This window comes from Chiloscyllium punctatum, chromosome 15 (assembly GCF_047496795.1).
Source record: "Chiloscyllium punctatum isolate Juve2018m chromosome 15, sChiPun1.3, whole genome shotgun sequence".
Classification (NCBI taxonomy): domain Eukaryota; kingdom Metazoa; phylum Chordata; class Chondrichthyes; order Orectolobiformes; family Hemiscylliidae; genus Chiloscyllium; species Chiloscyllium punctatum.
Genome location: NC_092753.1, coordinates 60,833,503 through 60,850,982, shown reverse-complemented (window position 1 = coordinate 60,850,982; position 17,480 = coordinate 60,833,503). Strand labels below are relative to the sequence as shown.

At 40.5% G+C, this 17,480-nt stretch overlaps 1 protein-coding gene across 3 annotated transcripts in view; it reads right to left on the bottom strand.

The window, feature by feature from the left end:
• Positions 1-90: 90 nt before the first annotated feature.
• Positions 91-17,480, bottom strand: part of wars2 (tryptophanyl tRNA synthetase 2, mitochondrial) — a 73,294-nt gene continuing 55,904 nt past the window's right edge. For all 3 annotated transcript variants that reach the window (XM_072585259.1, XM_072585261.1, XM_072585260.1), the window contains exons 2-6: positions 14,487-14,738; positions 7,720-7,800; positions 3,323-3,408; positions 1,615-1,733; positions 91-837 (exon numbers count right to left, since the gene is read on the bottom strand). In XM_072585259.1, the coding sequence (XP_072441360.1) occupies positions 389-837; positions 1,615-1,733; positions 3,323-3,408; positions 7,720-7,800; positions 14,487-14,738 (987 nt within the window). In that variant the 3' untranslated portion in view covers positions 91-388. The remainder of the gene's footprint in view (positions 838-1,614; positions 1,734-3,322; positions 3,409-7,719; positions 7,801-14,486; positions 14,739-17,480) is intronic.

Genomic DNA, 17,480 nt, shown 5'->3' with positions numbered 1-17,480 from the left:
GTTATACACATTTCATTTTCTTTGGGAACTGGCTTGGATCTAGTTTGGCTTTGACAAGCCATGTTAAAAAAATCTAATTTTCACTCCCAATTAATATGCTTTTGGGCAAGCCCTTTATTTTCTGCTTACACATGGCATGCTTCTCTGTATTCGATATTTTTATAGGATTTACAAATAAATTATGATCTCAGAATTATACCAGCTATCATCAACAGACTTTTCTAAATTTAGTAATAACTCGCGCAGATCTTAATATGCATATGTCATAAATAATCACTGACCACCCTTTTGTATGTCATGATTAACTCTTCCACAGGGTTTTAATTCAAACAGATGTTATCAAAATGCTAAGGTAAACCAGTAACTACAGTTTATTATTGATACAGAGTTAACTAAAACCAACCAGTTTCCGGATTTCATGGTAGATGGGGCCTGCTAATTCTTTTGCCTTTTCAGCTCCACAGTTTAAGACTTGCTCCAGGAAACCTTTCTCCGCTTTAAGTCTCTCAATTTCATTCTTTATTGGTGTAAATTTTTCAATGACTGTCTCAGCCACCACATACTTGTAGCGTGCAGTGTCCAATCCTTTGCTTTGATGCACTACTTCCTCAACAGTCAGTCCAGTCACTGCTGCATGCACTGTTACCAGATTTGATACTCCTGGGCGTGTCTCTGGATCATACGTCACTTCAGAGGTGAAGTCTGTTACTGCTTTGCGAAACTTCAGTAGTATATCCTCTGGTGAATCTGTGATACTCACAGTTGCTAACGTTTGAGTGTCTGACTTCGACATCTTTGCAATAGGGTTCCTCAATGATTTAATTTTTTTAGTTTCACCTGCAAAGAAAGGGGGAATAATGGAAAAGTAAAGTAATATTCAAATATAAAGCAATATTGAGTTTGCAATCTTTCGCTGTGCAAATTCAGTCAAATAGAGGTTGGGCCTGAACTTGTTCCACTTCAACACGGACCTGATAGAACCAATTCTCTTCACTTCCCATCAGTAACTTCGAGTCCCGGGCTTTGATTTTCTCTCTCTTCCTGATTGCTTTCTTGAACTGAATCAGTGTGAAATTTCAGTGGCTTGCACTACCCTGAACAAAACTACAGTGTCACATCTGGCCTGTCATTAATATAGACTCCCTCATTATTTTTAGCATGGTCATTTACATCCCTTCTTCAATCCCATTGCTCTCAAAACCTTCATAACCTTAAAGTTTGCTTTTTGCAGTGCTGACCTTATCTTATCCTGCACAAAGTCCAGCATTATTTGCCATCTCATTCTTACTCACTTTCAATGACTTATGTTGCTGCTCATTGACCTTGCTCTCATTTTGAAATGCCATCTCTGCTATCTTCAGCATTTCTTCCACTATGTTCAGCATTCATTGCTAAAATCTCCAACCATTATGCACAAGCTCTCCTTCTGAACCTTTCTGTCTAGCAGCCTTTATATCAATTAATTACTTCTCAAAATCCATTTTTAAAAAATCATCTCTTTTAGTTCTTTTTTCCACTTTGCCGTCTGAATAATCCAAATCTCCTATGAAACACTTTAGGTATGCATTAAACAAAAGGAACTGTAATAACATGACCAGTTGCTGGTGTACTCACTTAGAATAGCTCTTGGTATAGGAAAGAGATGGCCATAATGGTTGTTGAAAATTCGGGCGACATCCTGTGTCAACTCCAGATGTTGCATCTGATCCTCTCCAACAGGTACATGGGTTGACCTTATCGGATATAAGAAGAATCTTATTGAGATCTTTCCTAAAGAACAATACAGGTAACATTTCAAGGAGAGGTCTAATAGCAAGCAAATTGGTCATTCTATGATACACAATGCCTGCCTGTCACACTGCATCTCTGTAGAGAAGTCTCTTAATTGGAAATCAGGCTCCTTCAGAATTCTTGCACCCCCAACCATTGACGAGCTTCAGGGGGTGGTCACTTTATACCTAAAGGTCACCGGAGACATTGAAATATGATCCGCACTTCGAACTGGTTGAAGCTCTCACCGGTAGCTTCTGCCTGGCAGCGCACATCCTCTGCTGACTTCATGTCTCCTCCAGGCAGAAGTCTAATTTTACTCCTGCAAACAGCCTCCAAGATCACTCATGCCATGGTGGAGTACATCAATAGGATAAAATTGCAGAATAATTTTGATTATTAACTTGTCTCAAATTTCCGCTGAAAGTGGTCTCACACCAGGTCAACTTGACACCAAATTAATTGCAATTTCAATGTGGAAGGAAATCTGGTTTATGAAATGCCCATTGATTTTCCCTAGGTCCCCGAGTCTACGTTTTTAAAGCTATATCAAGCTAACTGAAATATTTGCAGACCAGAGACATTGCTGTCTAAATTCCCTCAACATTTAATTGCCTAGCTTTGAGGAAGAATCTCTCAGTATGCAGATACACAGAGGTCTCACCTGGACAGGTTAATTGGAATTCAATTTAGGAATATAAATGAGACACTGTCTTGTTAGAACCAACATTGCAGACTACTAAGCTCAAGGGAATGCCACAGATCCCATGGAACTATTTTGCTGAGCAGCAGGGGGTTCATCCCCAGTGTCCTGGTCAATGCTTATCCCTTAATCACAGAATGAGATGGTCTGATCATTATCACTTTGCTGCTTGTACATGTCAGGTATCTATAAATTGCATGTTGAACTCTCCACATCACAACAGTGACCCTAGTTCCAAAGTACTTCATTGACTGGAAATTTTTTTGGGACATCCTGTGCTTACAAAAAGATGCTAAACAAATGCTAGTGTTTCCTGTCTTTTAATTATTCAGAGATAGGAAGCTGTAATATTTGTCAAAATCATACTTGACCTTGGGAAACTAACGGATCCAACACTGTTTAGTCAGCACACCGACGTACTTACAGCTAATGACAAATGCTTAAACTGGAAGAACTAAATCACTGTCCAAAGTTGATAAACAGACCACCCAAATCTAGAACATTAGATAAATCAGTACTAGCAAAAAAGACAGTCTAAGCAATGCAATCAAAGCTAGTTAAATGTGCTTGGCCAGATTAGAATACATGCTATAACTGATAAAAGGAAGCAACTAGATTGAACGTGGAACACATCTTTGAATTTCAGTAGAGCAAGTCAAGAGCCCGAAGAATATCCAAGTATTTAACAATGCTTGTTGAATGTTGATTCCTGTACATTGTTGCATCATTAGATTAAGGAAAAATGGCCAGAGATATAGAAATTTACACACCGGTATTCATGAAGAGTTTGACTCGTAAATCCCCATATCTATTTACAATTATTTGTATGCTAGTTAAAGTATCTCTTACTTGTATAACAGAATATCTGCGGACTGCAGAACTGGGTAAGTGAACAGTCCCAAACTGCCCTCTTCCTTCTGACCAGAGCTTTTCATCTGCAAAATATCATAAAATAACTAATCTTTTCAAGGATTCAGGAATTTCTTTTTAATGTAAATTGGGTTGTTTCTATTAGTTGTTTTATAATGGTTGGACTCTCAAAGCAGATTTTGTTCAGACAATTAGAGTTTTGCATACAGGGATGTTTGAAAGCAACCCTTTACTCTTCTAATAAAAAGCAAGTGCAATGCCTAATAGTTCACTATTATGGCCAAGAAGAAAGCAAGAATAATTTGGGAGCATTCTTTTCAGCCTCAGTATATCCTAAATGCCTTATATTCAATTAACTACTTTTGATGACTAGTTATGGTTACCCGGGGAAACACTGAGTGTTGCACTGCAAGGTCTTATAACTAGCAGGGACATCTGTTTTAGTTGAGGGAGCAGTGGTGGGTAGGACACAAGCTAAATTCACTATTTCTCTCCAAATAGTGCTGAGGGATCTTTTACATTCACTTGAATAGGCAATCAGAACCTTAGTTTAACATTCTATCTGAGGAATCTCACACCAGACAGCAAGGCATTCTCACTGCTACAACGTAGTACTGACTTAAATTATGAAGTCTGAGAATAGGCCCAGGACTTTGGGAGTCTGGGGTGTATGTTTTACCACATAACCAAGCTGATACATTAAGATTAACTGTATAATGTACACTGTATCACTCAAGTCTAACCTTTGTAGAGCTAAGGGATGAAAATAAATTACAGCAATTCAGGGTCTGTTTAACTTTTTTCCTGTACTACAGCAAGAAAAATAAGCTTCTTGAAAGCCCAAAATAAATTCAAAGAAGTGCAAGGTTTGAACATATTCCTTTCGATTGCAGAGAATGTGAAAACAAGTCCATGTGTATGATTGTTTGTCACTCATAGGAAGCTTAAATGAGCCACATGACAAGCTTAACTGATTACTTCTAAGATTATCAATCAAATTTGTAACATAACTGATTTCAGATTACAAACACACAAACATATCAATTAGAAGCAGTAGAAAGCCAATTAACCTGTTGAACCAGCTCTACCTTTCCATAAGATTATAAAAGATTATGGCCTTAAACTCCACATTCCTGCTTGCTATACCTCTTACCCCAATTACCTTTGACTTTATTGTTAGTCAAGTGTCTCTCTCAGACTTAAAAATACTCAGTGACTCTGGGAGAGTTCCAAAGGCTGCAGACCCTTCGAAAAACAAAATTCTCCCAATCTCAGATGTAACTGCAAGATTTGTTAATGTTAAACTACATCCTCTAGTTCTAGTGTCTCCCATAATGGGATCATTCTCTCAGCATCCACTCTATTAAGTGTCCCAAGGAATTCTTGTCCCATTAGAATCACTTCTTACTTTTTCAAATGCTGTGGATAAATCCCGGTTCTCCAAAATTCTCTCATAAAATAACACCCATAATCCCAAATAGTGAAAGAGTGAAGGCATTTCTATCCCTTCCCAAATATGGACACCAAAACTGCTTGGAGCATTCTAGCTGTTGTCTCATCAACACCCTGTTCATTTTTAGTAAAATTGGTATTCTTCAATTCCAATCCCCTTGGAATAGAAGGACAATCTTCCATTTACTTTCCTAATCTTCTGCTGTTCTTACCTTCTAATCTTGTATTTCATATACCGGACAACCAGATCTCTTGTTAGCTTAGAATGCTACAATCACTTTCCATTTAAATAACATGTTGCTTTTCTATTCTTTCTGGTAAAATGGACAAGTTCATATTTTTCTACATTGTACTCCAGCTGCCACATTTGCGCCAACTCACTTAACATTTCTATATCTCCTTGGAGACTTAATATTATCTCTTCACAAACTACTTCTTTACCTCATAAAAACTGAATGAATAGCAGATGCTATAAATCAGAAACAAGCACAGAAGTTGCTGGAAAAGTTCAGCAGGTCTGGCATCATCTGTGAAGAGAAATCAGAGTTAACGTTTCGAGTCTGGTGACCCTTCCTCAGAAAGGTCTGAAGAAGGGTCACTGGACCAGAAACGTTAACTCTGACTTCTCTTCACAGATGCTGCCAGCCTTGCTGAGCTTTTCCTGCAATTTCTGTTTTTGTTACTTTCTTTCCTATCTTGGTGGCATTTTATCAACACAGCAACCAAACATTTTTCTCCTTCATTCTGGATTAGAGTGGTGCTGGAAAAGCACAGTAGTTCAGGCAGCATCCGACTGCTGTGCTTTTCCAGCACTACTCTAATTCAGAATCTGGTTTCCAGCATCTGCAGTCATTGTTTTTACCTATTTTTCTACTTCATCCAAATCAGTGACATAAATTCATACACCTTCAAGCTTTGCCCATTTTGTGAATTAGCTGTGAGAGCAAAGTTCACCATTACTTTCTCCATGGCAACCTGTTGGCCAATCAGAGACGATTTGCCAACCACTCAGCACCATTTTCTCCCCCACTGATATAAAATAGATGAGCTTGGTTGAAATTTAGCATTCTGCATTTGTTTTGAAGAATGCAACATGAAATGCTTTGGAAACACAGAAGCAGCAGTAGGCCATTTGGCGCTTTGAGTCTGCTTCGCTGTTCAATATGACTCATCATCATTCTCCCCTTTCTCTACATACTCCTCAATGCTTTTAATATCTAAAACAAAATCTTTTCCTTGACATTGTATCTTTTTAATTTCCTGAACTTTTGACTTTGGACTGAAATGGGAATATAACCATTTCAAAGACCAAGGATTGTTGCACTTTTTAAAAGCAAGTAACCAACACTCAATGTAAGTATTGTTAACATAGCTGCTTGTTCAAGCAGTAATTGAAGATTAGTTCACAGATGAGATGGAGCCAAGGGGTGTGTTAGAATGAAGTTTTTGTCAGCAACAAGTCACTGACTGATCACTGGTCACCAGACCACAGACCAATGACAAAACCCTTATGCCTGCCAATAATTATGTGCTTGGTTTCCAGGTAGCTGCATAGCTTTGAGGTGTGAATGCTTTGGCAGAAATTATTGGAGCTCTGGAGGATAAGGAGTTGTTTGTGCCCTGCAGTTAAAACAAAGCCTAAAGATAGTCAATCTATTTGCCCATTTCAGTTACTGTAGGCCGTGGCTTTTAGTTGATAAGTCCAAGTCCAAGTCCTAGTCCTTGAAAGTGAGACCTAGTCACCTGGTGCCTCCTGCAAACAAGTGAAACTACCTGGAGAAGGAAGATCAGGAAGTAGCATTCTGATCAAGGCTCATCTCAGCAAATGCTGTGAACAGGGACCATTCAGAACTGCCATTCCAGTCTTTCCCTCCATCAATAAACACATGAACTTTTCCTCATCTTTGTCTGTCTATATGTACATGTAGATGGGAGTTTTTAACAGGGTTAGAATCTTAATTAGTAAAATTATACACTGATGGCTCATAATTGTTGGCCTGCAGTTAGAATCCATTTACAAAGGAACCTCAATTATCTGAAGGACATGGGCGGGGAGTATTTCGTTCAGTTAATCGAATTCCAGATAATCGAATGCCGGATAACATAGTTTAGCCAAGCATCGGGTCCTTGCGATTTTGCCAGATAATTCGATATTCGGATAATCGAATGCTGGATAGTCGAGGTTCCTCTGCATTTATAATAAATAGTCATCCTTGTTAAGTAAAGAAGCCTGGTCCATACTTCTAGGAGAAAGCGAAGACTACAGATGCTGGAGATCAGAGTAAAAAACGTGTGGTGTTGGAAAATCATAGTTGGTCAGGCAGCATTCGAGGAACAGGAGTGTCGATGTTTTGAACATTAGCTCTTCATCAGGAAGAGCTGATGATTCCTGATGAAGAGCTTAGGCTCAAAATATCGACTCTCCTGCTCCTCAGATGCTGCCTGACCAGCTGTGCTGGTCTGTGCTTCTGTCAACCTCGGATGAAAAGCCACATAAATTGGGGAATTCTGAGTACTGATTCTGGGAGTGGTGAGGCTTGAGTTCCAGGGCCTACCCTCGTGAGGTGTAACAAAGTTTTGTGCCACCAAGTGACTGCTCAGGAAACATCTATCCTGTAATTATAATATGAATCCCACTTGTTAAACATTTGCTGATTGTTAAACTTTTGATTATGAGTGACTAAGTGTGAAATATTTAAATTATTTTCAAACTCTTTAATCTACACAGGAAAGACATTTGCAGCTACAATCTGTATGCTTTTTGTTCTTTGGATGGGAGTGCCATTAGTTAGGCCAACAGTTGATGCCCATTCCAGTTGCACTTGAGATTTTCCAACAACCTTACCAATACCACCTCAGAAAAATAGCAGTTTTGGAATAAAGAGTTCATACAGACTTTACTTATTCAACAAAGAAGAGAATACCTTCCATTGAGGTAAATGACGTAACCTTGGCATACTCGTCAGACAACTCAGAATCCAAGCTAATTCTGTGTGTTCAGAGACCTGTAACAGAGTAGCATATGTAATCAGGTTGATGGATTAGGAGGCTACCAGATATTAGGTCATTTGAATCTTCTATGAAGAGACATTATTCACATACTGCTGTTACACACTGGTTACAGAGACAGCGAAGTCTGCCTGATGGCATTTCAATTAAATTGTATGTTTATAATAAATAATAATAACATAATTAGATCATTTGGCTTGGCCTCTCAAGGCTGTTCAATGTTCAAATAAGACCAAGGTTAGCCTTCTTTTTTAACTTTACATTTAGCAATCTAGTCTGATGACCCTCGATTCCCTTGGTTTTCCAAATCTATCGACTCGTGTCTTGAACACTTTCAACAGTGGAGGGAGAGAATTCAGAAGACTCTCAATCACTTGAGTGAAGAGATTTCTTGTTTTCTTAGTCCTAAATGGCCACCCCTTATTCTGAAACCATAGTCGTGATTCTCCAGCTCTCGTAACCAGTTTGGCGGCATCGCTTCTGTATCACTCTTTAAGAATTTTGTGTGTTTCGATTAGATCTCCTTTTAATCTTCTAAATGTTAGGTAAACATAGACCTCATGTACTTAATTTCCGCTGTTAGGACAAGCCCTCATCCCAGGAATCAGTCTCGTGAATCTCTGTTGCACTCCCTGTAATATAATTATGTTATAAGATGACGATGAGAAAATAATGCATTCCAGGTGTGGCCTCACCAGTATCCTAAAAAAATGTAATCCTACAGTATTTTTTTTTAACTCTAATTACAATTACAGGTGGACAGGATTGTGAAGAAGGTATACGATATGCTTGCTTTTATTGGTCAGTGCATTGAGTATAGGAGTTGGCAGGTCATCTTGTGGCTGTACAGGACATTGGATAAGCCCCTTTTGGAATATTGCATTCTGTTCTGATCTCCCTGCTAAAGGAAGGATGTTGTAAAACCTGAAATGGCTCATAAAAGATTTAAAAGGATGTTGCCAGGACTGACGGGTTTGAGCTATAGGGAGAGGAAGAATGGGCTGAGGCTGTTTTTCCTGGAACCTCAGAGGCTGAAAGGTGACCTTATAGAGGTTTAGAAAATCATGAGGGGCATGGATAGGGTAAATAGATAAGGTCTTTTCCCTGGCATGAGGGAATCCAAAACTAGAGGGCATAGGTTTAAGGTGTGAGGGGAAAGATTTAAAAGGGACTTAAGGAGCAACTTCGTCACACAGGTGGTGTGTGTATGGAATGAGCTGCCATAGGAAGTGGAGGTGGCTGGTACAATTACTGGACTTAAAAGATATCTGGATGGATACAGTATATGAATCAGATGGATTTAGAGGGACATGGGGCAACTGCTGGCAAATGGAACTGGATTAATTTAGAATATCTGGTCAGCATGGACGAATCAGACCAAACTTTTTACGATTCACGTACATACAAGGACACACAAGCCACTCTGAATGCAAATATTTCTTGATTCCATCACTAATCAAAAATATTCTGCAATTTAATTTTCTCCTACACAAATGGATAACTTGACAATTTGCCATATTGCATTCCACCTGTCAAGTTCTTGGTAATTGAAGCAACTTGTATACATCATCCTGCAAACTCTACATTTACTAGAACAGTACTGCAACTTTGATTTCACAGACTTTGCATGTAGTATCCACTTCCCTTTGATAGAAATGCTATTTTTTTGGAAGGAGTGTTTAATATCAGCAACTTCTGTGCAATCCATATGACTAACAGATCAACTGGTTGCCTTTGTAGCCTTAGCTCTGAGGGGTGAAAACAGCATTTCTTCCACCTACTCAGAATAGCTGCCAGTCTTCACTGAACAACCACCAGGCTTCTGAGTCAGTTTTTACACAGCTATCTAACATTGTACAAAAGGCAACAACAATTATGACTCTAAGGTATTCTCCTCTTGAAATCCATCTGGAAAATTCCAATTCATCTACCTCCTCAGTTTTTACCCGCATCTAAATCTCTTAATAAAATCCTGGATCCTGCTCCCCCATGCTAATGATATAAATTAACCCTCAAAGCAAATAGGAGTTAGATTCTGTTGCTAAGTAAGCATACCATGAGCAGGAAAGCAAGTAGCAGGGTTGTTTCAACTAGAGCATATTTTCACAGAATCAGTACAGTGCAGAGGCCATTCAGCCCATCATGTCTGCACCAACCCTTCTGAAGTGCATTCCAACCAGCCCCAACCCCCACCCAATCCCTGTCGCCCCACATTTATCATGGCCAATCCACATGACCAACATATCCCTGGACACCACAGGGAAATTTAGCTTGGCCAATTCACCCATCCTGCACATCTTTGGACTATGGGAGAAAACTAGAGCACCTGGTGAAAAACCATGGAGACAGAGGGAGATGTGCAAAGTACACATAGACAGTCATTTAGATTAGATTTAGATTCCTTACAGTGTGGAAACTGGCCATTCACCCCAGAAACCCACACTGACCTCCAACGAGTAACCCACCCAGACCCATTCCCCTCTGACTAATGCACCTAACATTATGGGCAATTTAGTATGGGCAATTCACCTGACCTGCACATCTTTGGACTGTGGGAGGAAACCAGAGCATCCGGAGGAAACCCGTGCAGACACGGGGAGAATGTGCAAACTCCACACAGACAGTCACTCAAGGCTGGAATCGAACCTGGGTCCCTAGCCCTGTCAGGCAGCAGTGCTAACCATCAAAACGCTCTGCTGCCTTTTAAATAAGGGATTTCTTACTTAGTTACCATAAGTGACTAAGCAGCACTACTTAAGGCTGACTCTTGAAGGAGATACCTGGTAACATATCGGCTTGAGAGAACTAACACAAGGGAGAAACTTACTCAACCCCATCATCATAATCTACCTCCGTCCATGATGGCATTAGTGTCAGAGACAACTGTACAACACATGTGGAGACAAAGTTCCATTACAATGTGAAGGCCACCCCTCCATCATTTGTATAAACTAACACAGTGTTAAATGAGAGAATCAGAACTGGTCTAGCAGCTTAAAACTGGACATTCATGAGGAACTGTGGGTAATTAGCAGCAACAGAACTGAGAGGCGCCACAGTTATAAACCTTGTGGTTTGACAGATCCCTCACTCTATCATTAGCAATAACCAAGGGACCAGCCCTGGTTTAATTAGGAGTTTGGAACAGCATACCAGAAGCAGTGCCAGGCATTATGACAATGAAATGCCAACCTGATGAAGTTACCATGCAGGAATATGGATATGGTAAACAGTACAAGGAAAAGGCTAAGGGCAGAGCTAAGAAATCTTGTGACCAATAAACAAAACCAAAGTTTTGGAGTCTTGTCAAATCTAGACATGAATGTTGGTAGATAATCAACAATTAGTTGGACACTCCATGACATCCAAGTCCAGCATATGAGTTCAAGAGTTAAGACTGAAATGTTTGCAACTATCTTCAGCAGGACGAATAACGCACATTGGCCTCCTGAGATCCAAAATCACAGAAGTTAATTTTCTATCAGTTTGACTCACTTCAACATTTTAAAAATAGCTACATGCAACCTTTACAGCAGAGGCTGTTATACCCTGAATAGTCAGTCAGTAAAAGAAAAGAAAACAAAGCCAGTCTTCACTTGGTAAACATTTATTCACAGAATGAAATATCATCGGTATACATCTCCTGACACCACTCTACTCTTGTGAAGCTAAGTGTCTCTTTGTGTGTGCTCACATAACCACCCAAACACTGTTCTCCGACTGTATGTACTTAACCTCAATTGGTACAATTAATGAAGGTTACAGGTACTAATTAACTTGCAGCTCTAGTACTGAAGACACCGGTTCCTGAATGCCTCTAGTCATGCTGTTCCAGTACAGTTATAACACTGCCATCTAACCAATAAAGTGGAAAATTATCCTGATCACAAACAAGTAGGAAAGATCCAACGAGCCAATTACTGCCCTGTAATTCTACTCTCAACTATACATTTCTCTTGTCAAAGTGATGCAAGAAGTCATCAACCGTGTCACCAAGTGGCACATACTCACCAATAACCTGGAGGTAGGGTGAGAGGAGGTGTGGTCTAGATACAGGAGGTAGGGTGGGGGGAGGTGTAGTCTCGATTACAGGAGGTAACCTGTAAAAATGCCATCCCTTATTCCCAATTCCTTAGTTTCTGCTGCATCTGTTCCCAGGATGATCAATTCCACCGTGTAAAGTCCCCAATGGCCTCCTTCTTACACATGGTTGACGATGCCCTCCAGCGCATCACCTCTACTTCACACACCACCATCCTTGAACTCCATCCCTCCCAACACAACAAGGACAGAACCTCCCAGTCCTCACCTTCCAACCCACCAACCGCCGCATACAACGCATCATCCTCCACCACTTCCGCCAACTCCAAACAGACCCCACCAGCAGACATATATTTCCCTCCCCATCCCTATCAGTGTTCTGAAAAGACCAGTCTATCTGCAACTCCCTCGTCAGGTCCACACCTTCCACCTACCCCCCCCCCAGCCCACACACCCCCCTTGGCACCTTTCCCTACCACCGCAGGAAGTGCAAAACCTGCACCCACACTACTCCCGTCACCTCTGTCCAACGCCCCAAAGGATCCTTCCACATCCATCTGAAATTCACTTGTACCTCTCCCAATGTCATCTACTACATCCGTTGCACCCGGTGTGGTCTCCTCTACATCGGGGAGCCAGGATACCTTCTTGCAGATTGCTTCAGAGAACATCTCTGGGACACCCGCACCCACCAACCCCACCGCCCCGTGGCTGAACACTTCAATTACCCCTCCCATTCCATCCAGGACATGCAAATCCTAGGCCTCCTCCACCGCCAAACCGTTACCACCTGACGCCTGGAGGAGGAACGCCTCACATTCCGCCTTGGGACCCTGCAACCACACAGGATAAATGTGGATTTCAACAGCTTCCTCATTTCACCTCCCCCAACATTGTCCCAGTCCCAAGCCTCCAACTCGGCACCGTCCTCCGGACCCGTCCATCACTGCCCCCTCTGACCTATCACCTTCTCCCTCACCTTCATCCACCTACTGCTGTTCCAGCTACCTCCCCTCAGCCCCATACCCCCTCTCATTTATCTCTCAGCCCTGACTCACAAACTTCACTCCTGATAAAGGGCTTAAGCCCGAAACGTTAATTCTCCTGCTCCTCAGATGCTGCCTGACCTGCTGTGCTTTTCCAGCACCACACACTCAATGTTCATACTTGGCCTCACAAGTGGAAAATAACATTCATGACATAAGCATGATGTAAGGAGGTAAGGACTACCTCCAAGGAGGAGTATTCTAACCATCTTCCCTTGGCATTCAAAGGTATTACCACCATCATTCTGGGAGATGATCACCATTGACCAGAAATCTTACTGCATCAGCATGCGACTGGATATTTTGTAACAAGTGACTCACATTCTACCTCCCTAATGCTCATTCAACATCTACAATGTACAAATCAGGAGTGTGACAGAATCCTTTCCACATGTCCTTCTGAATGCAGCTGAAATAATGCGCAGGGAGCTTGACACTGTCCACAGCAGAGCAGTCCCCTGTTTGTTTGACACCCAATTCACCACATTCATTGCCTTCCATTACTAGTATACTATGGCAACAATGTATGCCCTCTACAATATGCACCACAGCAACTCATTAAGGCTTCTCTGCAAGAATCTCCTAAAACCTGTAACCTTTACCAATTAAAAAATGAAGAACAGTCGGCAAATGGAAACTCAAACTCCAAATCAAATCTCTCTGACTTGGAAATATATTCCCATTTCTTCACTACCATTGGGTCAAAATCTTGGAACTCCTTCCTTAACAGTTCTGTGGTGTCCTTTCACAACAGGAATAACAGGAGGGTATTCAAAAGGAGGCTCACTAACACATTTTCAAGGACAATTAAGGATGGGCAATAATTGCTGGCTTTGCCAGAAATGGCCAGACTACATCAACGATTAATCAGGAAAATAAGCAGCAGAGCTCAGCAGAAATGTTTAAGAGGTATATAATAAAAAAAATTGTTTCAGAAACCAATACAGTATATATTTCAGATAGTCGAGTCCAATATTTTCAGAAGAGGAGAACTGTGGTTCTCTACTAAAATAATATACAGTGAGTGACTTTTCTGAATAACACAAGAATGAACCAAAACTCATAACATGAACCTGATAGGAAAAAAAGTACAATTCACCTTTACCATAAAAGCTCCCAAAGCTTTGTAATGTAATAAATACTATTTCAGTACTTTGAAACAATCCCTTACTAGAAAGCTGAGGATCCAAATTCCACAGCATAAAAAGCCTCAATCAAACCTGAGTGAGCACGTTTCAGAAGTCGAAGAAAACAGATTTAAGCAATAAAATGTTCTGAAGCAGAAAAAGAAAGAATCAGCCACAAACTTTGTGGCAATCCTTACAAAAGCATCCAATTAATGGCATGAAGTTACTTTCACAATTCAAGACACATTGTAACAACCACCTGTGTGTCCAACTGCAAAAAGCTGGTTCAGTGCTACAGAGTTTGTTTGGATCTTACAGCGCAGTTAAGTCAAGTATTTTCTTTGGATGAATATGTTATTTGTACATGTGGAATGCAAAATGTTCAATAATCTTCAGGAGGTCCACAGTTCTGCCAAAGTTAAGGGGGAGTGGGAAATAAAAGGATTTAGAAAGTTAGTTGGAACTGACCTTGGATTGTTGAAATAGGACTGATTGCTCAGGGTTAATACCACATGCCAGGAGACTGGCTGTCATTTCGAGAATGTTTTGCCTGAGTTTGCCAGAGTCTTGAGGAACAGTGATGGAGTGCAGGTCCACAATACTGTACAGAATGGAGCTGTATTCATCCTGCAGCTTCACCCAGTTCTCTATTGCTCCAAGATAGTTTCCTAGGTGAGGGACCCCAGTCGGCTGGATTCCAGAGAAGACTCGGTTAGCGACCTGCGTCGAAAAGTAAATATTATGTTCCTTTATAATGTACAAGTTACTAAACAGTCAGTTTGTATACCGATGGCCCCAGATTGGTTGGATTATATCAGCACAGTGAACAAACTTGTACAGTGGTTGTACAGTATCCACACATTGGTAATTTTTACATCACACATTTATTTTCACAATTCACTCTTCCTCCATCCAAAAGCATTAAGTCACACTGGAAAATAGTTTCACAGCTACCTTTCAGAAGTCACCAGCTTGACCATTTTTCATGCGTGAGTGTTAGAGCATTTTCAGGTTAACTACAGGGTACATCCATGTCATCCAAGTCCAGTCTAGCCCTCACTGACTACCTATCCCCCAGTTAGGATCAAAGAGTACCATGAGAAGCTGCAATGTTGGTTCGGGGGCCCAGGTTCAATTATATTACCAGAGGTTAGTGTTGTGATTGTAACAAGATCAGCCAGGGAGACCTCATAGAATATGGGTTCCCTAATTGGACCAGGTTAACAGCCCCAATCAGGAAGCTCTGGCTGACAGAAATAAATATGAGTGTTACAGCTGTTAATGTTAATTGTTTTGTAAACTGTATGTTATTTAATACAATAAAAAAAAGGAGTGTCAGAGGTTCTGTTCACTCTGAGAGCTGGCTCTGAGGAAGCCAGACCAGTGTCAAGTACTTTGCACGTGTAAGTCAAGGGTGACTTGGTGACGGGATACCGGCCTCTGTGGAGTTACTTCAGTTAGCTAATTTATATGCGCAGTGCCCAAATTTCATGGGCTGTAGGTTTTAGTTTTAAATCCAGAACTCTGCATTCAAGAAGAAACAATTCCATGCCTTGTACCAATGCCAAAATAAAAGATCTGTCGAATAGTATAGGGTCAAAAGTTCCTCATTCCCCAAGACGCATAGGCGATGACAAAAACTTGCCTGAATGTGCAACTTACTCCTGGAATTTTGAGGTTTAATATAATAAAAATACAACAGGCATTTGGAAATTGACATGGATAGTCCCATTCCAGATCAAACCGCATGTCTCAAAAGCTGAAAGTATGGATTGGCTCTCAAAAGAATCTTTTTTAAAAAAATAATCTTGATTAAGATGAAGGAGGGAGAAATTTGTGTGATTAGCTCGACTCACCATTTGGAAATATACGCTGCAGGGAGGGGGCTGAAGTTTTGATTTGAAGCTTGGCTGTCACTGTTGGGATTTCTCAGTGCAATGCTTGTTGTGAATACTTATAAATATGAGGTGGGGGAGGGGTGCAGTGGGACGCTAATTCCATGGTACTTTAACAGAACCGTGTAAAATGTTAAGGCTTTTCCGCACCTCATCGAAATGGGACCATTTATAAATATAATTTAGATTGGTCTTGAAAAAAAAAGCACATCTGGAATCCTAGTTATCATCAGGGATTGCATTTATTAAAATTTTAAGCCAGTTTAGTTGGTAAGATCTGAGTGTCACATGAGTCAAAGAGCAAAATGTGAAATTTCTCATTCCAAAGTACATAAGTTTCCTTTTCTAGATTTTAGTGATTAGCTTTCGGATCAACAAGTCACAAGATAAATATAAAATCATTTTGCATTTCATTAAATTGAATAGCTGCAGCAATTCTACATCCTGGCAAAAGCTAAATACTGAATGATGGTCTGATGTCTGAGGGAAATGAAATGGGGCAGGAACATTAAGATTTACACCTGTCACAGCCACTTGCTTCTTGTTTTATATGGTATATTTTAAAAATTTGAATCAAATTAAGTATTCCAGTGTTCCAGTGCAATAAAATTCCTGTAATATTAATTGTTAACACTGTGCAGCCTTTCCACCTCACACCAAATAACTAATAATGGGGCTCACCAATGTGTTTTTGGCATTCCAGAATCACAACAAGACAAAAGTGAGCTAACTGAGCTCTTTGCATGCAGAAGATTTGACTTATTTATTGCCATGTGTATTTGGTACAAAATATAATGATAAATGTTGCATAGTGTTGTCACTCTCCAGCATCATTTTAAAACACAGAAAATAAAACCAAAACAGAGAATATAAAGGCAGAAAAAAATGAAATAAAGTTCAATTTTACAGTTCTTCTTGTCAAGTGCTCAGTCATGGGCCTGGAGTGGCCAGCCAAGAGTTCCCCTGTTGCTGGAACAGAGTCACCACTCTCCAGCACCATCTTGCCTTCACCGACGCTGCTGTCACTATTAGTCCTTGTTGGGCATTGCCAATACAGCCGCTACTAACTCCACCAGGTCCCACACTGGCCCAAACTTGACTCTGCTACCACCAAGAGTCTGTCCTGGGTCCACCTCACTGATGCAGCTATTGCCGGGTGTCGTTAACTTAAGACTAACTTAAAAAACTATAGTAACATTAAGGTTATTGATATTTTATTTCCTGTTTCATGGCAGTTTGTAGGTCACTCAAGCTATTAGAATTATACTAAGTTGGTCGTGTATCCTAAAACCAGTCAAGTATATCAGTACCGCTATTTTCAGGACTCTTTAATCTGATTGTTTCACTGCTACTTCTCCTTACCACAGACATCCTGTAGAGAGGGACACTGGATCAAACATCTAAAAATGTGAAATCTCTGCTGAAAATGTCTTGGACGTGAAAAATGAAAGGTTATTTTTCCCTGAATACAGCAAAATTTGGGTATTAAAATTTCAAAGTGACCACTCGCATTTATAGAATGCTTTTCATGAGTACCCAAAGTGTGTTACCCTCAAATATTCCTATC